The sequence below is a fragment of the Mycena indigotica genome (assembly GCF_014461135.1).
Source record: "Mycena indigotica strain 171206Taipei chromosome Unknown Mind.scaff0010, whole genome shotgun sequence".
In the NCBI taxonomy this organism is placed as follows: Eukaryota; Fungi; Basidiomycota; class Agaricomycetes; order Agaricales; family Mycenaceae; genus Mycena; species Mycena indigotica.
Genome location: NW_023503009.1, coordinates 2,988,928 through 3,015,130, shown reverse-complemented (window position 1 = coordinate 3,015,130; position 26,203 = coordinate 2,988,928). Strand labels below are relative to the sequence as shown.

The 26,203-nt window shown below is 50.1% G+C and overlaps 5 protein-coding genes across 5 annotated transcripts; 4 read left to right on the top strand and 1 right to left on the bottom strand.

Annotated features, from left to right (window-relative positions):
- Positions 1 to 3,531: 3,531 nt before the first annotated feature.
- MIND_01142800 (uncharacterized protein) lies at positions 3,532 to 4,218 on the top strand (the record flags this gene model as incomplete). The annotated part of the gene is made up of 1 exon (XM_037367965.1): positions 3,532 to 4,218. The coding sequence occupies one exon, from the start codon at positions 3,532 to 3,534 to the stop codon at positions 4,216 to 4,218; it is 687 nt and encodes a 228-aa protein (XP_037215797.1).
- Positions 4,219 to 6,797: 2,579 nt separating this feature from the next.
- On the top strand, positions 6,798 to 7,803 carry MIND_01142700 (uncharacterized protein; the record flags this gene model as incomplete). Its single annotated transcript, XM_037367964.1, has 2 exons — positions 6,798 to 7,677; positions 7,724 to 7,803. 2 exons carry the CDS (start codon positions 6,798 to 6,800, stop codon positions 7,801 to 7,803), a joined length of 960 nt encoding a protein of 319 aa, XP_037215796.1.
- Positions 7,804 to 9,486: 1,683 nt separating this feature from the next.
- MIND_01142600 (uncharacterized protein) lies at positions 9,487 to 10,143 on the bottom strand (the record flags this gene model as incomplete). Its single annotated transcript, XM_037367963.1, has 5 exons — positions 10,054 to 10,143; positions 9,935 to 9,982; positions 9,731 to 9,883; positions 9,541 to 9,684; positions 9,487 to 9,492 (listed from the first exon to the last, which is right to left on the bottom strand). The coding sequence occupies exons 1-5, from the start codon at positions 10,105 to 10,107 to the stop codon at positions 9,487 to 9,489; spliced, it is 405 nt and encodes a 134-aa protein (XP_037215795.1). The 5' UTR covers positions 10,108 to 10,143.
- A 1,176-nt stretch (positions 10,144 to 11,319) lies between these two features.
- MIND_01142500 (uncharacterized protein) lies at positions 11,320 to 12,838 on the top strand (the record flags this gene model as incomplete). Its single annotated transcript, XM_037367962.1, has 2 exons — positions 11,320 to 12,745; positions 12,795 to 12,838. The coding sequence occupies 2 exons, from the start codon at positions 11,320 to 11,322 to the stop codon at positions 12,836 to 12,838; spliced, it is 1,470 nt and encodes a 489-aa protein (XP_037215794.1).
- Positions 12,839 to 13,992: 1,154 nt separating this feature from the next.
- On the top strand, positions 13,993 to 14,490 carry MIND_01142400 (uncharacterized protein; the record flags this gene model as incomplete). Its single annotated transcript, XM_037367961.1, has 1 exon — positions 13,993 to 14,490. One exon carries the CDS (start codon positions 13,993 to 13,995, stop codon positions 14,488 to 14,490), a length of 498 nt encoding a protein of 165 aa, XP_037215793.1.
- Between the last annotated feature and the right edge of the window lie 11,713 nt (positions 14,491 to 26,203).

Sequence of the window (26,203 nt, the reverse complement as noted above, 5' to 3'; positions counted from 1 at the left end):
TGCATCCCTGTCTGCGTCTGAGTCGAGCCGACATATCGGTCTCTCCGCCTTCCCCCTCCTCCCTCCTTTCACAGGTTATGGGCCCCGCGTAACCCTTGCCTCATTCCCTTCACTTTCGGCGCATCACATTCGAAAATTTTCATTCACATTCACTGTCACCACACACCCTTTGCTCTTCGCCATCTTCACATTTCCGCTGCACACCTCTCTGGCCTCGCCAAGCTTGCAGACCTTGATGACATCAACTAGGGTGATCAATGGAGCAAGACAATGAATGGTCACGTTCTTTCGGGGTACCGGAGCAACGTGGATTGCAAACAATGCGGCGGCTGTGCCAGCTGAAGGAGCTGCTGCTGCGCTCGATGGAGAGATTGTCTGGACAATCTATGTTTTTTCACGCGTCGAGAAGTCCAGCATGGCGCGCCCGGCTCAAAAAGCTCGTACCGAGTTCTACCAGGCGGTTCATGACCCTTCCCAACCTATCGACATCTTCATTCGTAAAATCACGGACGCCCGCAAAGTGCTAAAGGGTCTGAACTGCCCATCCGGCGATCTCGAAACGACTGATGTAATGCTGCTCAACCTCCATCGCTCTTGGGGCACTGACCTTCGTGAGTGAATTGCTGGAGAAGAGATTTCGGCACTGGACGTACTCAAGGTCTTGCTCGCTGCTAATCGCGGCAAGAGTATGTATGGCTTTACACTGAACAGCAAGAGGCCCGGGCCCTTTCAGCCTGTGCTTCCTCGCCACTGGCAACGAGAATTCACATGTTGAAATGGGGTTTGTTTGAAGTCTTCGGTTGCGTTCTCATGCTCATGATCCTTGTAGCCCGTCCAAGTAACCCCTGAACCATACATTCTCTTCGATGCTGCGGCTGTCGGCGTCTCCGAGCTGTGCGACGCGTTCAAAGTCCGCTACGGCTTGATCAATGAGGATGATGCTATCTTATCTAAACATCTTCATGAATCGCAAAGCCAGCAGACCACAACAGGCAGCAAGACTCGGAGGACACCGACGTGGCATCGACCAGGGTCACGGTCCCCCTGCCTGGCCAACCGCCACTACCAGCGGAAATGAACCCTCGGCGGGCGGCGATGATTCAGCAAGGATGAGGGTTATAATTTGCTTACATTTGCATCATAGAAAAGGCATCGTTGATAATTATACGTATCTTACACTGCAGTACCACTAAATAACGAGTGCCAGTTGTGCTCAGCTGTCGACGGGACTCGCCAGGTTGTACCATGCGCGCAAAAGCCAAACAGCTAACCAGGGAAGCGGAAATGGCTGGCATGCTGGACCTGTGTTGAGAGGGATCCCAGCTATGTTTTCGCGATTGTCCTTTAACAGGCGTAGTTGTACCTACATATGCCATCTCCCCACTACGCAGTTTCTTCCTAAAATCTGTTCGCTTCTGCTCGGACTTCCTCCCACCTCCGCATCTAGGGCTGCTGAGGTTTCCGCTCTTGTGTCACCACCGATGGCTTGAGCATGGATATCACCTTCGTCGATAGGTACTGTGTCGACCGAGGTTTGGTGCGACGCTGTGAGCTCATTAGCATGCTGCTAAGATAATGCGAATGAGTACTTACCCAGGCCATGAGTTTGGCAGCGAGAGTAAAGGTAACAAATCGGAGAGCGGCGATATTGTTGATCTTGAGAGCTTTCTCCATTGCTGTCACCGAGGGCTAAATAGTTTGGAGTGTTGTTGTCCTCTGACGTTGGGACTGCATGATGAGAAAAGCACCATAAATGCGAACGGCAGTTTGGGAAGTCTGGGCAAGAGATGATCTGGAGGAAAATCAACAATAGCACAGACCATGTTGTTGTAAGGGCAACCCTGGAGACTCCGACGAAAGCCTAGCAGGGGAGGATCCAAAGCGTGAATAAGACTACAGGAAATACACGGAGGGACCGACCTAGCAGGGGAGGATCCAAAGAGAAGAAACTCTAAGGGTCCGCCTGCTAGGGCGCCAACTATATACTGGTCGTCCGTAACTGCTGACGTAGAGCGCAGAAGGCCTGAGCGGCGTCGCAGGCTCTGTCCCAAGGTGATCGTTGGGAGGGTCTTGACGGATCGGTGATTGTGCAGGCGAAGGAGGCCGTGGACGATGGTCGGGGTGGGTCGGAGCGTCCGAGGGGGCGCCGGTCGGATGCGCCTCGGATGCGTTCGGAGGGTCCGAAGGAGGCCGAAGCGGGGGTTCCCCTGACAGTTGTACGACACTTACAATCCGTTAGTTCGGCGTGAGAGTCTGAGCCAGAAAGAAAGACCGAGTTGGGGACTGAGCCACAAGGATTGCAGCGGTGGCAAACATGATATGCTAACAATCGGTTAGAACGGGTAGAGGAAAAGGTTCAGAAACTTACAAGAACCAGAAGCACGAATGCGCAAAGCATGGGGATTGGGAGTAGTCTGAGTGCGACTGTGGCTCATCGAAGGAAAGATGGGTGGAAGATTGAATCCTCGAGACAAAAAGAGTAACCGACGTTTTCAGGGTGATTCGCCCTTATGGGAGCGACGCGGTGCCATGAGCCTGTGGTTTGTTGGCGCAGAGCGCGCGCCCAACAATGGCCAGACGCGAGACCAAGCGGATGGCGCAGAGCGCGCCCAACGGTGTGGTGGACTTGGGAAGAAAATTGTTTGATGTACATGCGCCCGGGCCGCGGCTGATTGAGCGGATGGCGACCAACGGCACGTGACTGAGAACCGCGACTGCGATCATCGTGACTCACATGAGTCTACGACTCTGACTTGTTCCATCACCGCCCGTCGAACGATCCAAGAGCGCGCTCTGCGCTTCGGCTCATCGCTGGGGATTTGGGACAGAAGCAAACGTGTGCGCGCACTGCGCAGCGTCTTGAATCTTCCCCCGTGGTTGGTAAACAGCCATGTCTGCTATTCACTCATCGACCATCCCAACGTTCCCCAAGGTATGTTTCTTGACCAATTCTCTATTGAATTTACACTGACACCTCTCTAGCTGGACGAATTCGATGGCTTCTTCCGCAACGCCCAAGGTATCTTCGGCGTTCATTGCGGGGACCCATATTTTATGTTGGACATACCGTCAAAAGAACGTGCGCCACCACCGGATGCCTTGAGAATTCAAAGAGGCGACTTCGAACACCCAAGTTGGATCCATCCCAATTACCCATTCCTCCTCTTTTTGCCGCGCGTCGACAACCCTTTCAAAGGGCCTATTTTCGAATGTCTCAATATCACGGCTCGAACTGTAATCATCGAACGCGCGGAGGATGACCTCGAGATTCCTTCTTATAGAGGTGACCGTTCCCGGAGGATAGAGCGTTGGGGTCTGACGCAGAAGACGATCGACGAGTGGACACACCTCGAAGGCGCACTTCGAAAAATGTATCTGAAAATGTGGTACTTTATAGAGACCCACATTAAAGACTCTATGGTGTGGACATTCCCACTGCCCCTTCAATATGGCTACACTCTCCGAATGGCCCACACACGCGAGGATGCAATATGAATTGCTCTCCGTTCACGGGATGCATTTCGTCCTCTCATGGCAGCGATAACCATGGCAATCGTTATTCTCGACAAGATCGATACGGGTGACTGGAGAAGTGCCGTTCAGCGGGCAGCAAACGCGTCATTTCAATGGCTCGATGATTTACAAGATTCAGTCGTCGGCGACATGCGCATCAGACGTCTCGGCGGCATGATTGACCTTACCAAGAGCAAATCCCACCAAGAGCATCATCTTCCTCGTCATATTCATTGGCTTTTGCCATTCATTCTCGGCCGCTTGCCGGTGCCTCTGTATTTCTATTATGGATATCAATTTCCCGTCACAGAGCCTATCCCTCCAGCACTGATCGAGAAAGGGCTCGTGCCAGACTTGCTAGAGGTTGAGCACTTGCAAATGCAGTCTGAAGAAGTAGTCTTTAGTCTATGGGATATCAATACACCCGTCTGGGCTAGCTTGCGGAATGCCCCCGAAGGCTTCGAACCAACTCCCCCTCCCCGTCCGCCGCCAAAAGCTCCTCGCCCCAATCTTTTCCAGCGCCCTCCGAAGCCTTCTCGTGTTCGCTCAACTTCAGCGGAAAGACAAGCTCCGCCTGATCATCCATCGTCGTGGATGGACTGGGAAGATAGAGAAGCATATGGTTCACCCTTCCGTTGCGACGTCTGTTCACAAAATAAAGCGAGAGTGCTGGATATCGCTGCCTTCGAAGTTCTTGCTATGTAAGATCGAAGAAGTCAAGCACAAGAACAATGTTGTTGTTTATGCGGCTTTCCCTCTGTGGCTGCTAATTCTGAACCGATTTTGGGTGGGCATCAGTAGCACAAAGGTGCCCGTGGAGAGCGAAGAAACAACGTCGGCTCTGAGGCCGTATGTCTGGAAAACGCTCAGACGCTGAGTGATACAGAGACAGGAACCCCAGACTTTGATTGTGTCGTCGTCACCCCCGGTACTCGTAGCCAGCAGGGCGCGACGGGGATGGGAGTTTACACCTTGAACGGGCCCTACTTGAGAATGAGAAAGATGTTGGCGGGAGTGAGTATATAACAACACACCTTCGTACAAGCACGCCCATTTGGTAATTTCACAGCTGAATACTGTCATTATGAAGAGTAGCAATGAGCAAATGTTGCGTTGAGTGGGACGCGAGACCAGGAACAACTGAATTTGCCAGGCTTTGTTCTTCAAGTTCTCGTCCAGAACCACCATAGTTCCTGCTGTAGTTAGTCCCTGCACTCCTCTGCCGCCTGTTTCAAGTTGGCATCGAAGACTGTGCTTGCGGGGCGGCAGGCGTCGTTAGAGGCATGGCATCTCAGTCTCAATTCTTGCAAGGCCGTTTTGGACTCCAGGCCTACAGTTAAGGACTTTGACTCGTCCATCTTGCAGGACACTGGGAGAATGGCTGAGAGGTGGTTAACGGTCGCGGAGGGACTCACATCTTCGACCATAATGATGAAGGTTACAGCACCACTCTCACGATGGGATGATGGAGAAGTCGATTCAAGGGCGGGTGATTGCCAGTGGCTGGACTTGAACCTGTAATTTGAGATGACATTAGTATGAGCAAAAAAATATCCGCGGAGTGCAGAATACTTGTTCGGCCATGACAGTAAAGATTTATGCCTCTGGATTGCCGAAGGTTACTAGGATGTGGCGGTAATCCGAGGCAAGGTTTTCAACCAGTGGTGAGAAGCACGCGTTCAGTCGGAGTGAGACCGACGTGACGTGAACGATATGACGAGAAATATTTTCGTATATGGGCGACTGATCATGGGAAGGGACTGGGCGAGGTAGGATATGAGACGATTTAAATCCAAAAGAGTGGCTCAACCTGTGAAGCCGTTCAACCAAACACCGGTCAAGCTGGCTGAGTACAGAATACACTCACAAAAGAATCACGATGACCGGTGAAGGATATGACGAGAAAAAATCTCGCATATGGGCTACGATGTGGACAGTGCCAGCGGTTTCAGGATGCAACAATGGCAGCAGACGAAGTTGCTGCTGGACCAGAACTGAGTCAAGTTGATTGAGGCAAAGGAGAGAACACTCACATGTTAGCATACCGACCATCTTCGGTGGGCTACATAGCGAGAAAAAGTCTCGGAGATAGACCACCACAAAGACGGAAGGCAGAGATGTGACTAAGCGCCGTGTCACAGCATCGTGTCACAGCGATCAAGTGTGTCGGTCATCTCGACCTTGTGCTAGCATCGTCAACGATCCTCTGCCTATCGAACTGATACTTGAACCTCGCAAGAATCTTTCTTTGAATCTTTGTCATATTCTCCATCCGCGCCTTCCATGCAAACTATCTATCAAGGCAATCCAAAGAAAGTGGCAGAAGGGAAGCGAGCTATGGTGTCGGCAAGTTTAGTTTTCTGTATGTGACCATAGCCTCAGGTATGGCTAGCCATATTCATGGTATCTGCTAGCGATTCCGATGCAACGCCAAACAGGGATGTCGAAGACGGCACAGGAAAACGCAAGCCAGTCGCTGAACTTCTCGGGTTCAACGGTTGTGTTCCACCACGGACAATTGCATACATTGCGGTTCTTGTGCGCATTATGTTAACAAAGCTTTCAGGTCTACTTTTCTTTCTCGGAGATCAAAATCTGGCTACGCAAGTTCAAGGGTGTATACCATGGTCAACTACTTCGAAAATCTGGTGCTTGGAACAAGGGCAGCCAAACGTGTGGAGGAGGTCCAAACAGGTATGTGTTAGGCCTGGGGGCACTACTTTACCTACTAACATGGGAAGTTTTTTTGCTCCGATTGAACGTCGCTGGCCGCATATGCAACATACATCTTTTCATAGAACTCCCCTGTCAGAGAGAAAACCACTCCTTCAAGTCCGCAATTCACGGCTACCGTTCTGCCCCCCTTTCTTTCCCTTCAAGTCCAGCTTTATCTGTCCTTCAAACGTATTTGTGCTGATATCCGTGACAACGCAATTGACACTGAAATCCTTTGTTCCAGTTTCCCTTCCGCCCCGCTTGTCTACCTTTCCTGATACTTGCCCATTCCCTCTTGCTATGAATCTTTGAACAAACTTGTGAGTGTATTCCACCAATTTGATGTTTATGCTGCTCATGTCTCGAAATTAGTGTCTGTACTTCTTGCAATTCGACATCAATGGCTCTTCCATCAGCACCGAAACTAACACATAATCACCGCTGGTGGCCCGCAAATGTTCTAACTTTGAAGCTTGCCCTCAGTGCCGGTGATCGAGCCGTTAGTCGGTCAAATTCTCCAGAACATGATCGGAACTTTGCAGTAACGCTCAATTCGTCACAACCCAAGGATGGCCAGAACTTTGACCGAATTGAACGTGCATCCAATGGAAGCCTATGCCCCAACTGCAACGAGTGCACTTGCCGTGCCACTTGCCAGTGGTTTACTCGCCTCCAGCCATTTCGAAAGCCAAAGTAATGCTCAAAGTGTTTTGGAATGCACTGAGCTCGTCGCCCTCATCTTACAAGCTCATCTTCGATCTCAAACGACTACTGACTGGCGACTCGATGTTCGAAAAAGATTGACCCTCAAGCTGGTGTGCCGATTTTGGAGAGCGACACTGGTGTCGACACCAGAATTGTGGTCGAACATCGTCTTGGTCCCGGAGATGCCCCAATGGTATATCGATCAGGTTTTCCAATACGCCAAGGCCACTTCGAAGCAGTTGAAAATCCGGCTCGAGGCACACTCGAGGCACGCCGACGTTGACCACTTCTCGTCTTGCATCGTCCCCCCACTGATTGCGGTAGCCGACACGATCACGCATCTCTCTATGCAGTATGGCTCGCACAAAGATTGGAATGCTTTCGCTTCTCGGTTACATGCTTTGGACGCCCAGCCTGAGTTAAACCTGGCGTCCCTCCGACATCTTCACATCACGTATTTGGGAAACCAGTCAAGCGATATCCGAGTCCCACTCCCGTTTCCGAGACTTATTACAGACATACGGCACCTTCATCTCGACGGCTTACCGCTTACTTCCTCCGTCGTTGGCCCCAACCTCATTTCTCTGGCCCTCCTCAACTTGGACCTGATTTACGACGACGCAGAGTCATGTCACGATCTTACTATGAACTTGTTGGATTGCCTTCGTCAGACCCCAAGACTCGTAGTCCTTCTTATCGGAGACCTCTGCGAGCGTTTTATTGACGAATCCGCCCTCCACAACCGTACGGTAATTCTTCCGAGTCTGCGAAATCTATTATATCTTTGCAGTACCCTGCCGTCGCACCGCTGTGGTTTTCTGGTCTCCCTCATCACAGCTCCCAAACTCCAACTCCTTTCCATCTGTATGACCAACGTTCACAACACGCACCACTTCGTTTCGATGAATCGTTGCAAGCTTTCCCAAAGTACCGGACTCTGTTTACTGGGCGACATACATGATCATATTGAGCTCACTTGTGGTCGAGCAAGGCTTTTACCACTTCTGACAGGGAGCCGACAAAATCTGGATACCGACGGCCTAGTTTATTTTGTGCGCGGACCGTTCGTCATGACCCGTTTTGTCGATGTCATGAAACACGCGTTATCTCTTCCTACCGTGCACTTCTTGGTGCTACCCTCACTATACTTGCGCCACCACTCAGGCTATGTTTCAACTCGTGTGAGCTTCATGGCGTCCGTATTCCAGTCGGCTACAGCCGGCGAAACCAAATACATCTACGAGGAACATGCATTTTGTATGTCTGGCGGCGTCAATGAACTTGAAGACCATTCGGCCTGCACTCGTCTGTGGCAGTGGGATAGTTCTCTCAACTCTACTATCACTACCATAGTTAGAAACTGAAGGGGAGAGTAGTATAGGATCCAGTTTATAAATTTCAACCAGCTTCTTTTCAATTATGATTCATCCAGCACGCGACATGGTGTCTAGAGACATATTCATCAACTCACCCGCTTGCGACGCGTTGTAGCCCATGAAGTGACCGGGGCCATTATTGTTATTGTGCTAAGCCTCTACACCCTTGATCTTCACGGCCATCCCTGCACAACAACTCAAAGCCTCACGTGCAGGATCGGCGAAAACCGGAACGAGACTACGGATCGGCATATTCCACGAACATCCTTAGGACGACCAACTGTTTACTGCCTTTCCAGTTGGAATCCGCGCCGAGATATTCCGGCACTACATCGGAGAGTTCTTCCCTACGACCAATGCTGGACCGCTGCTTCTCCTCCGTGTTTCTCACGCGTGGCGACATTTGGTCCTGCACATGCCACAACTCTGGTCGTCGTTCTCGCTCGATGTCCAGCGGGCCACAGTCCTCCACACGGCCAGCGCCTTATTTCAGCTCTGAAGTACTGGTTGAAGCAGTCCAGGCACGTGTCCCTGACATTCAAGCTACACAGTCACCCGCCGAACAAGTCACATCCATCTCAGCTATGGGAGTAGTGTGAGGCTGAGGATGTGTTTAGCTCCGCAGAGCCTCTTGGCAAGATGCACTTCGAGGTTTTCTTTCAAGTTGTTGAGTAGAATGTAAGAAATAAGAATTGACCTTTCGATCAGGCTTGATTTTTTTTTTCTTTCAATATGTACAGGGTGAATATCCGCGTTCCCGAACACCAAGAGGAGTGGTTTGCTCGCTCGATAAGCAGCGAAGGGAGGTCGAAAGCAGCAAAATCAAGTCCACAAGTTGCTTCCGATAAAGATTACTCGTTTGAAATGTGGTTTAGATGAAATACTAAAACCCGGTCGCGCTGTTGCTAGTTGGTATCTATTTTTTAAAAAAATGGGGCCCTAGCCATGGCAACAAACTCGGTGACGCCGAGGGGCCAACTTGTTATGCCGGATCCGGGACAATTTGTCCAAGCTTAATGCGCGAGTCTTGAAAGTCATGTCATTACGAGCTCAAAGCGTTGGGATTACCTGAGACGCTTTCTTTCACCGGCAGTTTCCGACTCAGCCACGAAGGGTTTTCAGATTCGGATCCTGCACTTGCAATTCGGTCGTGGTTGAAGCGCTCTTCCAGTTGTTGCTACATCTGCTGTAAAGTGAGGTTCAGCAAACAGCTAATAGCCGAACAATGTACCAATATTCCCCGATAGCGCCGCCAACTAGCACGCAGAATTGTGTCGTTCTCAGCCTCTATGCTGATAGCCTTTTGGTTGCTTGAGTTGTGGCTCAAGGCATTCCGATTTCTTCGTGCTCTGCGGACTGTGATGAGTCGGAATATCTAAAGCTCTTGTTAATGATATGATGATCGAGTCGCGACATATGACCGTTCGAAATGAGCTGCATGAGCGCGGCGGAGGAAGTGACAGGATAATCACGGACTCGGACTGGAGGGCGTAGTCCGTACTACTCCGTACTACTCCGTACTGTGTATTGGCTCCAAGTGTTTTCGGGAGAGCGGATGCAGGATTTCTGGCGGTCTGAGTGAAATACAAAGGTGAGAAGCGACGACACAGAGTGCTTGATAGGACCTTGGTAGATGTGCTCTTCATGCGGGACACGCCTGCAGGATCAATGGTCTGAGAATTTCAGGAGAAGAGTGAGTAGCGTTGGTCTCAATTGTGAGCGAAAAGTTTGGATAGGTACGTACACACTGAACAGAGCTGCTCATTATGTGGTGCAGTTCCTCATAATGCTGGTCCATGGTACAATTGCTCTGTCGTTTGACTGAACAGATGAGAGTTTATCGATATCCATGACAGTCCATGACGCCATAACAGTGAGTCAAACACCGTTACACTGTGACTGACTGTTGTGTCTCACTCAAATCTTTCGCTTGATTAGTCCCTAAATCGAACAACTACTTTCGTTCGGCAACGAGAAACCAGCCCGGTTTCTCGTCAAAAACCAGTTTCTCGACACAAAACTGGTTTCTCAACGGGATCAGTCACCTCAAGTAGTAACGCTGTCTCGGCAGTGTCCGGTTAGTCGGCCAACAGGATCGCCTCCAGTATCGACACTGACAACGGAAACTGCCTTCCATTGCTCGTTAACCGCATGAGAAACACACATGCATTAATATGCCGGAAATGCGAGGTTCATGGTGTGAAGCTCTATTATTCTGAGTCGCAACATCACCATCCGTGCAGGAAAATGCTCAGCGACCAAGAAGGCAACAATCACTCGCATTTCGCACGACAACCACAACGCCTCGCTGAAAGAGTACTCCATGTCTGGCATTATGAAGGAGTCAGGTTACGACCTCATCAACATTCCAAGTGTTGGATCTTTCGAAGGCGTAAATGTGGGAAGGATAAACGAATGCCATTGGACCTAATCGAAGCGTGTGTGGGCTCATCTCTGCCTCTATCTGGGCTTGATTCCCTCCAGTCATGCTTGTTCTCTTGTGGACTTTCACGCAGTTGGTACAAAAAATCCCACTCCACCGTCATCTCACTATGCAGCGACTGTGAGGTGACATTGAGATTGTCAGATGGTTAATGGTCGAATAGTCGGCTCCCTGGTCCGTCAATAGCCTTGCTTGAAACGACTTGTGAGCATCCTAGCCTCGGACCCAACGGACTTGAATTCTGATTTTGGTTCAACGGCTTGTTATGTCTGGAATGTCATTAGATTCAACCTCCCCGTGGCCCGACAAGTTTCTCCCTGCAGCACTATCATGATGATGTAGGCTTTGTTTGCCGGAATCGCGGTGTCAGTGCTCCACTAATCTTACACACTGGCAGCATTTTCCTCACCCTCGATATACAGTACCAAAACCAACACAGGAGCATCCTCTAGATGACGATTCCGGTGTACGTAAGGGTCCAAGAACCCTCATCGGAACTTTGCAGTAACGCTCAACCCGTCACAGCGCACATATAACTAGAAGGTCGACACAACCGCCATTCGCTCAATGGAGGACAACGCCCCGGCTTCAGCAAGCACACTGGCACTTCCTGTGTCACGCGCTTCGTCCACCTCCAGTCCTTCGGATAGCAACGTTCGAAGTGTTGTACGAAGTCCTGAGCTCCTTGCCCTCGTCTTCAAAGCCTACCTTGCTTTGCACTCATTTATCAACTGGAGAACCGATGTTCAAAAAAGGTTGACTCTCAAGCTGGTGTGCCGACTTTGGAGAGCGACACTGGTGTCGACACCAGAATTGTGGTCGAACATCGTCTTGGTCCCGGAGATGCCCCAACGGCATATCGATCAGGTTTTCCGATATGCTAAGGCGACTTCGAAGCAGTTAAAAATCCGGCTTGATGCACACTCAAGGCATGACGTTGAAATCTTCTCGTCTCTTATTGCCCCTTTGTTGGTCGTGGTAGCCGACACAATTACGCACCTCTCTGTGCAGTATGGCTCTCACACAGATTGGAATTCTTTCACTCGCGAACTATCTAATACACACACTGAACTCAACTTTTCATCGCTTCAAAGGTTCCGTGTAACATCTCTGAGCCCTTTCGAAATTCCCTTTCCTGACGATAACCCCCATTCGTTTCCGGGGCTTACCGCAAACATACAACACCTTCATCTCGACGGCTTGCCAATCACCTCATCCATTGTTGGCTCAAACCTAATTTCTCTGACACTCCTCAATTTAGACTTGGTTCACGATATCGATGACGCGGAATCACACCATAGTTTTGTTGAGAACCTGTTGGATTGTCTGCGCTGGACCCCAAGGCTCAACACCCTCATCCTCGGAGACCTCAACGAGTCTTCTATCCAGGAGTGTGCTCTCCACAACCATACAGTGGTCCTCCCGAACTTACAAAAATTATCCTATGTTTGCGACCTCCCGCTGCCGCATCATTGTGGCTTCCTCGTATCCCTCATCGCAACTCCACAGCTCCACTTCCTTTCCATCCGCTTGGCCAACTCTCAGAACACGTACAACTTTGTTTCGATGAATCAATCCAAGCTCTCCATCATCACCGAGCTACGTCTGACCGGGGACATGGATAATTATGTCGAATCTGTTGACCATCGAACTCAACTCTTGCCATTGCTAATGGGGAGCAGACTGCGATATCTAAACGTCCTTGAGATGGGTGGCCTCTTCGATTTCAATGCTGAGCAAAGAGCCTTGGACCAAACCCGTTTTCTCGAATTTCTTATTCAGGCGCTATCGCTTCCGACGATCTGCTACCTCGCCATACCGTCATTATTCTCGCCCCCGCCCCCGTCTTCTCCGGAAAGTTTGATGGAGTCTGTATTCCAGCAAGTTTTTACCCGAGGCCAAGCCAAATATGTATACGAAGAACATACTCTCTGTGTTCCTTTCGATGTCGATGAAAAACATCTTGCCTGCGCTCGTCTCTGGTCCTGGAATGGTCAACTTAGTTGTAAGACGAGGTCAAGTTTAAATTATACCAAGAGCAGAGCCCATGCCCACTTGGCAATGGGCATCTGTCAAAGTCTTCTAGAGCGAGGGCCGGATAGCATCATGTAACGTCTGCATACCTGTTCCACTTTCCCTACCGTTGACGAACAAAAAAGTGTGTCTCAAAACTACAAAAACACTGATTGCGCCTTGTAAGATAAAGTCTCCTCTCGTCCACGAATAGAACATAGTTCATCGTTTGCGCGACCGCTCATGGGGGAGACTGACTACTTATCTCAAACCACAGCTCTGGACCGGTCTTTGATCATCACCGTTGATCCTTACTTAAAAATGCTTGTGTTTGACACTGTTTTGCAACATCATTGCGTTCGGATTTAGACTCTTGCTTTTAACTTCTATCCTCAGTCCATGAAATAAGGCCCACGCGCGGCGGAGTACTAGCAGAAGTTGTGGAATAAAAGTACACTACCTTTGACTGCTCGTGCTTTCTTGTTCTCCATGACACAGGTGGATACCGGTACGGGCCCCATGTAACTGCCGGGTCCAATGCCGCAGCATGCCGGATTCAGAAGTAAGTGATAGCTGTGATCGATTATCAAAGCCCGGTCCAGAGCTGTGGTTTATAATCTCATTTGGTCACCAGGTCAGTGTCACCACAAGCATGAAACAATCTCTAAGCTCCTCCTTGGCTCCTCCACTCTTGGTTGTTACGCCTTCGAATCCTTCGAATACAGTAACCACAGTCTGGTGCTCAACAATGTCGCCGAAAAAGACGATTCGAAACAACTTGGTCACGGTCCGGAGAGCCACAGGGCACTCTACTCGACCTTCGTCAGGCATTATATGTTACACTTGCATTCGCTTACCAACCCCTTTACAGTAAGAGACTTAAACAGACCCCACCACGACTACGAGTTAGCTCGTCTCAATCGAAAAGTTAAAACAACGAGCTATTGGCCGTTTCCTTCAAGATAACGACCGTAATACCTCGGCTTTGGCTCAGGTAAAACTGCGACCATATTCCGATGTCGCGAGAACTTCATCCAGCTATTAACACCATCGACAACAATATTCGTCCGGCTTTCGTCAAAATACAACCAGATCTTTCTTCCTATCTCGACCTTCTCAACAGCTCTGAAATTCATTGAGTGGTCGATCTTGCGTTCCTGGTCGGTCGTGATTTGACGCAGACCCGAATTCTCGTGGTGCGTTTATTACACCTCCATTCAAAGAACTATGGGGAGTGTTCGTCAGCCCAGTTATGACGAGCGTAGTCTTGCACTCGCCCAGGCAACTCTTGCCTCGCCTTCCATCACAACTACGCGAGAAGTACAACCGCCAGCAGAAAAGACTGCTCTTGCCAATGTTTTGTACCACAACCATCCGAAACTAGCGCGTCATGTTCCTCTCCTCCATCACTGCGGCATCAAACAACCATTGGACATGTACTTGTTGGTTGCAGGGGATTTCTTCGGCACATACACTCGCTTCGAAGGTGTCTTCTATCTACTCAGGAAGAACTCCGTAGAAGAACTTGTTGCCGAATACGATGGGCCTTCGATGTCCAGAGTTGAATGTCTTGTACTCACCAACCACGTTCTGAAGCTCGTCCGACAACATTCTACTAGAGAGGCATGGCGGCAATACTTTGGGGCTTCAGAACTGCAACTACCTAGCTATCTTGTTGAATTCCCATTGCAATCAAACACATCCAGTTGGCATTTCAAGACATAGTTGTAAATTTCAGTGAGTAATATGGTCGTAAGGGAGTCGCAAACCAATAAGACTGATTGTTTTGAGAAATTTCATGACAAGCGAATGATAAGCTCACAGGCTGCTTATGATCACTATACACCCCAAGGGTTTCAGTATGCTTAGAAGACACTTGCAAGGGTTTGTGCGCATCAAAATTTGTTACAATAAACCTTCTGTGATGGCAAGTCAGGTGTGTGACATCTCGCGTTTATCGCGTCTTTCGCTTCTTTACCACGAATCTTAACCTTGTCTTCTTTGACTGCCTTGCCTTCTTTTCCTAGCGCTTTGAGGCTCTTCAGCTTCGAGTGGGTGTGCTAATTGCGTTAATTGTACTTTAAATTCATCATCGGAACTTTTCAGTAACGCTGACTCGGATTGGATTGGATTGATACGCGGCACGGTCCGACTGACGAACGCCGGTTTCCAGGAGTTATCGCGGTGTACATACTAAGTACCTACACCTTCGCCCCTGGCCCTCCCTGTTACCGAATAGCCGAGCTCACGAAGCAACTATACTGTGTCCCCCGCGGTAGAGCTACCACAATAACTGAAGGGTTACTGTGTCAGACAAGTCAATAAGATCTCCAAATTGGCACTGCATAAAACACCTCGAGAACATCGTACATATACTTTGCGACCAGTGCAATTGAGACTCGCTCGAAAACCATCGCTTGCAAGGCTATAGTCGTTGACAAGCCTTGCAGATCCCGCCGAAACCTTGGCACTTTCTCGAACAGCAAACCCAGGAATACCACTCTTAACTCGACGACCCTTTCGGACCCCTTGCATGCGAGTAAAGCGTGTTCTGGTGTTTCGACGTTCATCTTGCACATGCGGCATAATCGGCGATCGCGTGGGACGGCGGCGTGGGCATGGTCCGGGTATCTCAGTGCTTCGAGCGCCAAGCGATGGGTTGACAGCAGCACAGAAGTTATGGCCTCCCTGTGCTCCTGGGTCTGAACCATCGACAAGTAGTGGCGCATGCACGATACCACCTGTACTGCGGCATTGTTCTTTTGCGGCTCCCGGCGTCCATGGAGGAGGTATAGTTTGGGGGAACTGTCAATCTCGCTTTGCAGCCAGCGAGTCATACCTTCCGTAATCTCCTTTGTGTATGCTCTAATGTAATCTGCAGTTGTTTGACTCTCGAGCACCAGGTTGGCGCCGCGGCACTGGAACGGCAACTTCCTCGCGGCGGTTACGAGATCGCTCGCCCATGATCGGTGGCCACGGCTGTGTAGTTGAATTGAGGTAGCGCAGCGCGTGCATAAGCGTCTTTCGGCAGATCCAGCAAGTACACCAGATAGCGGAGTGTCAGGAGGAATCGGCGAACTCGCAGCGGCATCACTCCAGTTTCCGTGAACAGTGGTGCGATAGCGGAGTGGGAGTGCAGATTGAGAATTTGACGTAGGAAACTCACTTGAATCCTTAAGAGCTCTTTCACATGCACATCTTCACTGTCTGGCGAGATTTCGCACCCGTGGATTAGGTGACAGTCGACTCTGGCCATGTACAGCGTCTTGAGCTCCCGCGGGGTCAGCCTGCCCGTCATATCCTCCAGTCCCAGCACCCCATGGCCACAGTACCAGGCTGCACGCGCTTTTTCGCGGTAATGATGAGCGAGGAAGTTACGGGTCGACGATGACATGTGGATTCCCACATATTTTTCGTCTTCTGTTATGCGGACTTGGGTATTGCCGATTCGAAAACTAGGAATCTGAGCTGGTCGGGGTCCAAAGATCAGAACAACCGTTTTAATCAGGTTAACCAGGACAAAATTTTTTTGCGCACCACCTCTCTAGTGCCGCTAGCTTTTGCTGCAGGCCACGAGCTGAGTAGGAGACGATTACCAAGTCATCCGCTTGCGCCAACAAGGTGATACGGACCTGGGCAAGGAGCGGGTCATCATCATCTGCGCTCATTTCCAGATCTGCAAGAAACAGGTTCCACAGTATTGGTGATGCGGGGTCCCCTGTCAGCACGCCCATGCCCGCCTGGAATTCTTTGGACTGCATGTCCCCGTGGCGAACGTAGTAGGTCATTTTGCTATACACATTGCGCAGCCAATCAAAGATAGGTCCTCCCATGCCCTTTCGATAGAGCTTAAGCCAGAGCGTAGGTTGATCGGTCGACGGGAATGCGTTTGAGAAGTCGACAAATGCAGTGTACAGTGTTCACCCATTTGCCTTGCCCCACTCCTTCACACACCGTAGGATGAACGGATTGTTGTTCGTTCGGAAACCGGGTCTGAACCCGTTCTGCCACGGAGGAATCAGTGATTGTGCTGCTGCCCAGTCCGCGAGCCTCCAATGGATCAATATGGTCAGTCCTTTCAGGAAGCAGCTCTCCAGTACGACCAGACGGTAGCTCTCGGGGTCCACATCAGGTTTATTCTTCTTTAGAATTCCAGCCATGACCGATCTGAACCAGATTGTAGGCGCGTCGCGTTGTGCTACGCACACGTTGTAGAGCTCGGCTAGCGTATCCTCAGGTATCTCAAGCAGTTCGCCATATGATGTCGCATCCTCGCCCGATGCGCTCTTCAGCAGCTCTCCCTGAAGGTGTGCTTTGAGCCGATACATATCCTCTTCCACCCACGGTGCTGAGAAGAAACGGCCTGTCGTGTTATCTGACGTGACCCTTGGGATGTGGGCTGCGAGGAAGGAGTTGATTTTGTGCTGTGATTCATCGAATTGCGCTGGCAGCACGTCAGGCGGGTTGGACCTTTTTTCGAAAACATCTCGCAGACTTTCTGCTGAGACGGAGATGGGAGCCGAACGGGCATCAGTCATAGACCGGACCGCCCGCCAGAAGACACCTGCATTCTGTGCGCCGAGGATTTTATCGCGGTTTCGCTGTTTCAAAGCAGCTAGCCGTGCCCTTCCACGGTGTGGGAATGGGTAGTCCTCGCGTTGCGGTATTTCTGTCTGGGTATCCGCCCCGCGATCATCCGGAATGTCCGCCGACACTTTTGGTACATTTAGCACTGCCGTTCCCTGTGTGCAGCCTGTCGTCAAACTCCGCCGCGAGTCATTGGCCAGCAAAGCATCACATAACTCCTGAGGTCTTCCCATTTTGCATGCCTCTGCAGCCAGATCTATTGCCCGTCTGAGATGTCCATTGTCACCCGATCCTGACCTTGGAATATGCCGGAAGCGCACCGGAGCATCTCTACATTTGATAATTGGTCACAGCCTGAGCTATACTGAACGTCGACACAATCGACATTCACCGAATGGAAAACAACGCCACAACTGCAATAAGCGCATTATCCATGTCCCACCTCCATTCCTCCAGTCCTTGGGAAAGCAAGGTCGAAAGTGTTTTTGGATGCACTGAGCTCGTCGCCGTCATCTTCGAAGCCTATCTCGAATCTCAATCCCCTGGAGACTGGCAAATCGATGCTCGGAAGAGGTCAACTCTCAAGGTGGTATGCAAGTTTTGGAGAGCGGTATTAGAGTCGACACCAGATCTGTGGTCGAATATTGTTTTAATCCCGGAGATGCCCCCGAGTTATATGGACCAGTTTTTTCGATTTTCCAAGGCCGCTCCGAAGCGTCTGGAAATTCGAATCTATGCCTCGAGGCCTGGCATTGTAAACTTCTCGTCTCACGTCGGGCCTCTGCTAGTTTCGGCAGCTGAAACAATTACCCACCTCTCCATGCGCTACAGTTCCCCCACTGACTGGAATGTTTTCGCAAGCCAACTATCTATCTTGAACGTCCAGTCTACTTTTTCATCGCTTCGGCAACTTCATGCAACCGTGACGTCCCTTCATAACTCAGGAAACTCGATCGATATCCCACATCCATTTCCAGGGTTGGCCACTGAGATACAGTACCTTCATCTCGAGGGCCTGCCACTCACTCCCTCCATCGCCGGCTCGAATCTCATTTCTTTAACCCTCCTCAACTTAAACTTGGTCCATAGCAACGCAGCCTCATCTCGGACCTTGGTTGTGAACCTGTTGGATTGTCTCCGTTCAACTCCAAAACTCAACACCCTGATGATCGGGGAGCTGGATGAATGCTGCGTTCATGAGTCTGTTCAGGTTGTTGTGCTTCCGAATCTGCACCGCTTAACCTATCTTTGCAAGCAACCGCTGCCCCACTGCGGATTCTTGATCTCGCTCATGACAGTGCCCCAACTTCAAATCCTTTCCGTCCGTTTGCCCGATGTTCACGGCACACGCAGCTTCATTTCGGGAAACCAATCCAAGATTTCCATCATCACTGAACTCAACCTGTTGGGTGATGTCAATAATTATGTCGAGTTTAGCTCTGGTCAAGCAAGGCTTTCGCTACTGATGACCCCAAACAAACTGGAACGGCTGTATATTCTTGATACAGTGGCACGCTTTCACATCAATATTGAGCGGAGAGCGTTCTACCAACCGTTCATTGTGGAAATATTGGTGCACGCGTTAACTCTTCCTACGATTCAGCTCTTGGTCATCCCTACATCATTTTTCCCCCCGCATCCAGTTTCGCGCATGAGTTTGCTGGTGTCTGTATTCGGGCAGGTTTTGATGCGCGCTAGAACCAAGCGTATCTAGGAGGAACATGCGTTGTGCAATCCTTCAGATGTCGAAGAAGACCACTCAATCTGTACTCGTCTCTGGTTTTGGGAAGATCGCCTCCGCTATCGGGATACATCAAGTCACCCAACAACTCCCTTCTACTCCCGCTTCCTTCGTTGGACGATCCCCCATGACGTTGAAATGTCTTGATCGTTCCTTTGAATCGCACCCGTTGGCAGATTCAGAATAGTTGGCCAGAGCTTGTGACGGTCAACCAATTTTGGTCGTGGACTCCCAGCGGTCATTTCTCACCCGATGCTTCATGTTTTCGCATAGACTTTGGTATATTTCGAATGTAATCGGCTACAATGGTATTCTTTATTAAAGAACAAAATGAAGAAAATTGAGCATGCCTCCGGTTTTCTCTAAAACAGCATGCTTCTCCCGTATCAGCAACGACGCCAGCTATCAGGCTGGAAGAAGAGCGAGAATGAGAAGATGTCCCGACATTCCGTAGTCATTCTCGTCGTCGTTGCAGGTCAGGTTTTACAGCCGTTGAACGGCTGTAGAATTGCTATGGGTGCGCTGGCTGCAAGTGAACAAAAATGTTATTGTCGCGGCTTTGAATCCTTGCCTCGAATGAAGATCATGACTCATTTTGTTGTCTTGATCCTCACGATGCCGTTCGCGCGGTAGCCATTTGGAATGAAATGTCGCGCAGAAAAGATAAGCTGGACTTGAAGGGAAAGAAAGGGGGGCATAACGGTAGCCGTGCATTGTGGACTTGAAGGAGTCGATGGCCAGGTTTTCTCTCTGACGGGGGAGTTCTACGAAAAGACGCAGGTCGCATATGCAGCCAGCGACGTTCCATCGGAGCAAAAAAACCTTCCCATGTTAGTAGGTACAGTCGTGCCCCCAGGCCTAACACATACCTGTTTTGACCTCTTCCACACGTTTGGCTGCCCTTGTTCCAAGCACCGGATTTTCGAAGTAGTTGACCATGGTATACACCCTTGAACTTCGAGTTGCGTAGCCAGATCTTGATCTCTGAGAAAGAAAAGTAGACCTGAAAGCTTTGTTAACATAATGCGCACAAGAACCGCAATGTATGCAATTGTCCGTGGTGGAACACAACCGTTGAACCCGAGAAGTTCAGCGACTGGCTTGCGTTTTCCTGTGCCGTCTTCGACATCCCTGTTTGGCGTTGCATCGGAATCGCTAGCAGATACCATGAATATGGCTAGCCATACCTGAGGCTATGGTCACATACAGAAAACTAAACTTGCCGACACCATAGCTCGCTTCCCTTCTGCCACTTTCTTTGGATTGCCTTGATAGATAGTTTGCATGGAAGGCGCGGATGGAGAATATGACAAAGATTCAAAGAAAGATTCTTGCGAGGTTCAAGTATCAGTTCGATAGGCAGAGGATCGTTGACGATGCTAGCACAAGGTCGAGATGACCGACACACTTGATCGCTGTGACACGATGCTGTGACACGGCGCTTAGTCACATCTCTGCCTTCCGTCTTTGTGGTGGTCTATCTCCGAGACTTTTTCTCGCTATGTAGCCCACCGAAGATGGTCGGTATGCTAACATGTGAGTGTTCTCTCCTTTGCCTCAATCAACTTGACTCAGTTCTGGTCCAGCAGCAACTTCGTCTGCTGCCATTGTTGCATCCTGAAAACGCCTGCACCGTCCACATCGTAGTCCATATGCGAGATTTTTTCTCGTCATATCCTTCACCGGTCATCGTGATTCTTTTGTGAGTGTATTCTGTACTCAGCCAGCTTGACCGGTGTTTGGTTGAACGGCTTCCCAGGTTGAGCCACTCTTTTGGATTTAATCGAGTTTAAACAATTGTTTACTCAAGTCTAATTGGAGGTGAGCTCAGCCTACTTACTGCTCCACAAACCACTTACCTAAGCATTCCCCACCTCCCCGTTAAGGTCGCAAGCGGGAATGCGTGAGCGGGGCCACCTGAGCTGCTGGTCGCAAGTGTCTCGCTCAAACGGGTAAGTCGGTCCGATCCGCGCAGCCGTCACGCCTTGACCACGGCCAAAGCAGCAACAGTCCAAGCGCCGCTTGCACTTGGTCTAAGCACCCGCATATTTATACACCTGGCGCAGACGGGTAGACCTCACCCACATCTACTCCGTCTCGCCAGGTAAGCCAATCATGTCAGTCTACTACTTATTATCTCACAATACTCCGTCTCGCCAGTTGTTTCTACGCGCACTCTGAATAAACCTTTTATTCCATCTCTAACTCACTATGACTGATGGTCCAATCCAATCCCCGCATGACGCACCCGTGGCTTTCACCGAACAGCAACGAGCCACTCTCAAGGGCGTGGTTGACAAGTATGCCGCTGGGGAGCTTGACCGAGCTGCTGCAGTTGTCCACCTCACCATCGCCCTCGGCAACATCTGTGTCGCCCTCAAGGTCCCTTTCTCCGCCACCGTTCTCCGTCCCTATATCGAAGAGCTCGAGGGTGTCGATAACCAGCGTGGGGCTGGGGACGGCGGCAGTAGCGGCGGTGCCGGCGGATCAAACAACAAGCGGAGGCGAGACGACGACGACGAAGAGCAGGCGCCGCAGAAACGTCAAAGAATCGACTATGCGGAGCTCCTTCGCCCAGCCCTTTCGGCCGACGAATTTCTTGACACGGTCGTCTCGGCCAAAGCGCTCCTGGTCGCCTCTCGAGTCCAGAAGTTCTCGGAGGACCCAAAGGAGGCAGTCCGAGTCGTTGTCAACTCGCCGCTCGCCCCTGCCTTCCCTCCGGGACTCTGGAAGCTTGTCCTCCTCGACCAATATGTCGACTTCAATCTCATCCGTGCCAACACGTTCGCGACAGAACCCGAGCGAGCCTCCGAGCTCGTCATCGGAGATGGAGAGTTGGAAGTCCGTAAGCCGCGAGCCAGCTCACAGATCACTAGCGCAGCCCAGTGGAATGACGCGTTCTGGATCTACTCGGAGGCAGTCAATTTCGCCTTCCCTGGCCGCGAACAAGAGCTACGTGCCTACAACCGGCACATCAACAATACCTTCTCCAGCACCCACGACTCCTGCCACCACCGCGTCTTCAAGTACGACCGCGCGCTCCGTGTCTATATCGGTCAGACACGGAGTCTCCTCCTTGACGACGCGCGCACCCTTGATCAAATCCGGCACGCCCATCTCTCCGAAACTGGGCCGCGGCTCCACGTCGTTGGAGACATCGAGCGGCACCCGCGACAGCAACAAGCTCGTGAAAGGGGGGCCCGGCCAAAGCAACGGACGGGTCCAGTGGAACTTTGCCGCAACTACAACGCAAACCGCTGCGCGTTGGCGCACTGCAAGTATCGCCACGCCTGCATCGAATGCCAAGGGCCCCATCCCGCTTGCGAGTGCCCCGACAAGGCATCTCGGCGCTGAGCAGGCTGGCCCCGCCACGAGATGGGATAGCAAACTCCACCTCTTTGTCCCGGAACTACTGCTTGGGGAAGATGAAGAGTCGTCGTGCTTCCTGCCACAGTATATGCGGGGGATGGGCTGGAAGGGTTTTTGAGCCTGTGTCGTACAGCCGCACCGCTCGGTATACGGAGATTGATGAACCGCTGCCGCAACCTTCGCCATACGAGTTCTCCAACGAAGCCGCCATCCGAACCATCCATGCCAACCCGGACCTATTCCAAGTCCCCCAAGTAATTCGTGCCGACCACCTCGAGAACCTCCTGGGGGGGCATCCAAATCAGCCCTTTGTGCAATCTGTCTTGACAGGGTTGCGTGAAGGCTTCTGGTCGTGGTTACACACCCACCACAATGAAGGATACCCGGAGACCTGGGATAACTCCTGGGCTCCACCGCCATCACAGCGAGAGAAGGACTTCATCACCAGTCAGCGCGACACCGAAGTACAGAAAGGGCGTTTCTCGCGCACCTTTGGCCCCGACCTTCTCCCGGGGATGTATAGCACTCCCATCTTCGCTGTCCCCAAGCCTCACAGTGAGGACCTTCGCCTCGTCTCACACCAAAGCTGCGGCCCGTTCGCTCTCAACACGATGGTTGACAAGGCACAAACGAAAGGACCGCGGATGGACACCATGCAGCAGTTTATTCCCGCCCTCCTCCGGTTCCGTCGCCAGAATCCGCATGCTGTCCTGGTCGTGTGGAAGTCGGACGTCTCAGAAGCCTTCCGCCTACTCCCTGTCCATCCACTCATGCAGCTCAAACAAGTCGCTACGTCGAACATACCAACGAAGGAGGAGCTCGCTAGAGGTGAAGTGGATGGGGCGATCGAATGCAATGTCGACTGGTGCTGCACGTTTGGGAATTGTGGCTCGCCACGCATATGGGCGTCCGTGATGGGTCTGGTGATCTGGATTGCCTTATTCGTCAAGCACCTAGCGGATGTTTTCTGTTATGTCGATGACAGTTTTGGCTGGGAATACCACAACAACCTCCTCTACTATGCCCCGTATGATAAGTTGATGCCTGCGAAACAGGTGAAACTTCTTCAGCTCTGGGACTCACTGGGAATCCCTCATAAGGAGAAGAAACAGCTTCACGGATCTTCTCTAACCATCATAGGTTTCGAAGTCGACCCTAACGCTATGACGATTAGCCTCCCCCCTTCCTCCAGATCTGACCTCATCAGCGCCGTTCGCGACTTCATCTCTTCAACTTCACGCCGTCACACGCTGCACGAGTTCCAGTGCCTTGCCGGATGGATCAATTGGTCTTTCAACATGTATTTCCTCCTTCGCCCCGCACTCTCCAACATATGAAGGCATTTATCGCTGTTTAATCAAATGTTGGGATCAAAGTTGGAAGTCGGAAGTCTGAACTTTTGTGTGACATGCAGGGCAGGTGTAGTTGGTACTCAGAAGTTGAAGGCCATACAAATAGAAGTCTAACTATGATTCATTTTTGTGCTTAGATCCAGTTTTGACCATATTTGGACTGATGTCTGGAATTTTGATTATTTTAATTATGTTGGCCAGTGTTATTTGACTCTGAGCTGTATAAGTATCAGTTTAATCAAATGGTTCACATTATACTTGCACCTTAAAAGCCTACTTAACATTGAATAAAGATCAAAAATAGTCTTGCTGAAAATAACATTGAATAAAGATCACTAAGGCTATTTTCAGCAAGAAAATAGTCTTCTCAGCTGTAAAAAAATTCCAACAGTCAATATTTAATGCAAAATATGACTTTTGTTAATTTATAGTCCTGTACTATTTTGTTCAATTTGGCCAGATCACTGGTTTTGATAAACTCAAAAATTACCAAAAATGTGAGAAATCAAGCAAAAAATATTATCAGTGTTTCCAAAAATTTATCATAACTGTGACATGTCAAATTGATCAAAATAGTACACTATTGCCAAATTAGGAAGCTATTAGAGTCTAAGACAAAATAAAAATAAAAATATTATAGAATCCTGTATCAGAGAAACCTCCCATTCGGCCCCCCAGACATGATTCCAATTCCAGTCTGATTCCGATTCCAGTCCGACCCCCCACTCACACCATCACGGATCCATCAACTCCGTCAAGACCCTCCCAACGATCACCTGGGGATAGAGCCTGCAACGCCACTCAGGCCTTCTGCGCTCTACGTTGGCAGTTACGGACGACCAGTATATAGTTGGTGCCCTAGCAGGCGGACCCTTAGAGTTTCTTCTCTTTGGATCCTCCCCTGCTAGGTCGGTCCCTCTGTGTATTTCCCGTAGCTTCTATTCATGCTTTGGATCCTCCCCTGCTAGGCTTTCGTCGGAGTCTCCAGGGTTGCCCTTACAGCCTGGACTGTTTTGTTGCATGATATATAGGCAATAGCTTTGAACTGGCATCAATATCATCCATTGACTTACTGATAATTCAAGGATAATTTATTCTATGTTTATTTTATTTTATTTTATTTTATTTTATTTTCTCTCTCTCTCTCTGTTTTCTCCTTTCAAGGCCCAAACATATCTGCCACAAATGTCAAATTATTTATAGTTTTAGCTTTTGATTAGATGGCCATTTTATAGGTGGCCTATAAGTGATAGCACTCAATACTACATATCTTTACAATAGCTGATTTATCCAAGTTCAGAGTTCAGAGTTTGCACTTCCATCATATGGTCATGTGACTGGATTCACAAGTCTGAAGTTCACACTTTGGTCCAACTACCAACTTGCCACTTCAGACTTGCCTCCAACTTCTGACTTCGGAGTTTGATATTACATAAATGATGTGACTTTGACCTTCTGCATTAATTAAACAATGAAAATACACCTTATAAACATGTACGAGAAGATGCGCGGAAAGTCGCAACCACACGCACAGATCTACATCAACAAGGCCATCAAGTCCGACCTCGAATGGTTTGTGCAGCACCTGCAGGACGCTTCATTGGCGTCGGGTCCAAGAATTGCCTCAGTCGATGACGTTGTCGCGTTGATGAGTTCTGGGCTAAAATCAGCTTCCGCGGGATTATCTGTCGAATTGGTTAGATTCTGGGCAAAATTTGCTTCCGCGGATTGATCCTTGATGATTTGGACTCCCATCTTGTACAGTCCTCCCACTATTTCGCCAGAGGCAAACGGAAACCCTTCTGCATTGTAGTAGTCAATGCATCCTCCCCCTGTTTCCGTCTGCACTCCTTTCAAGTCGAGTTGGGTGCCCGATATCAAGTTGCATCGTGCCGTGGGGATGTGCAAAACGTTGCTCAGCGTCGATAGGGTCCGCCGACATGATTGTCAGATGTCGGCTCCGACAATTACGTAATTGTCAGTCACTGACTGACAATTAATTATTTTCAGCTGGAGACCCGACATATCCGACAATTGTCACAATCAGTCACATTTTGACCAAATCACCACCAGATTACAGCACTTTGCAGAAGTGTAGGTGGTTTGTGGAGCGCGCTCAGCGCTCCAACCTGTTTACATCTGTTGTCGTGTTTTTCCCATAAATGGGTCTCTGGCTCCACTGGGTCGTTCCCAGGCCAGCTTAAAACTTGACAGGAGCCACAACAACAATAAACAGGTTGGAGCATCGAGTAGGCTCCACAAACCACCTACATTTTTGCAAAGAGCTACAGCTGATTGCAGAATTATGGGCGGGTGGAGCTAAATTTTTCACATCAATTTATCACAATCTGTACTAAATCTGGAGTGGATGGCGCAGAAAATCGGCAGA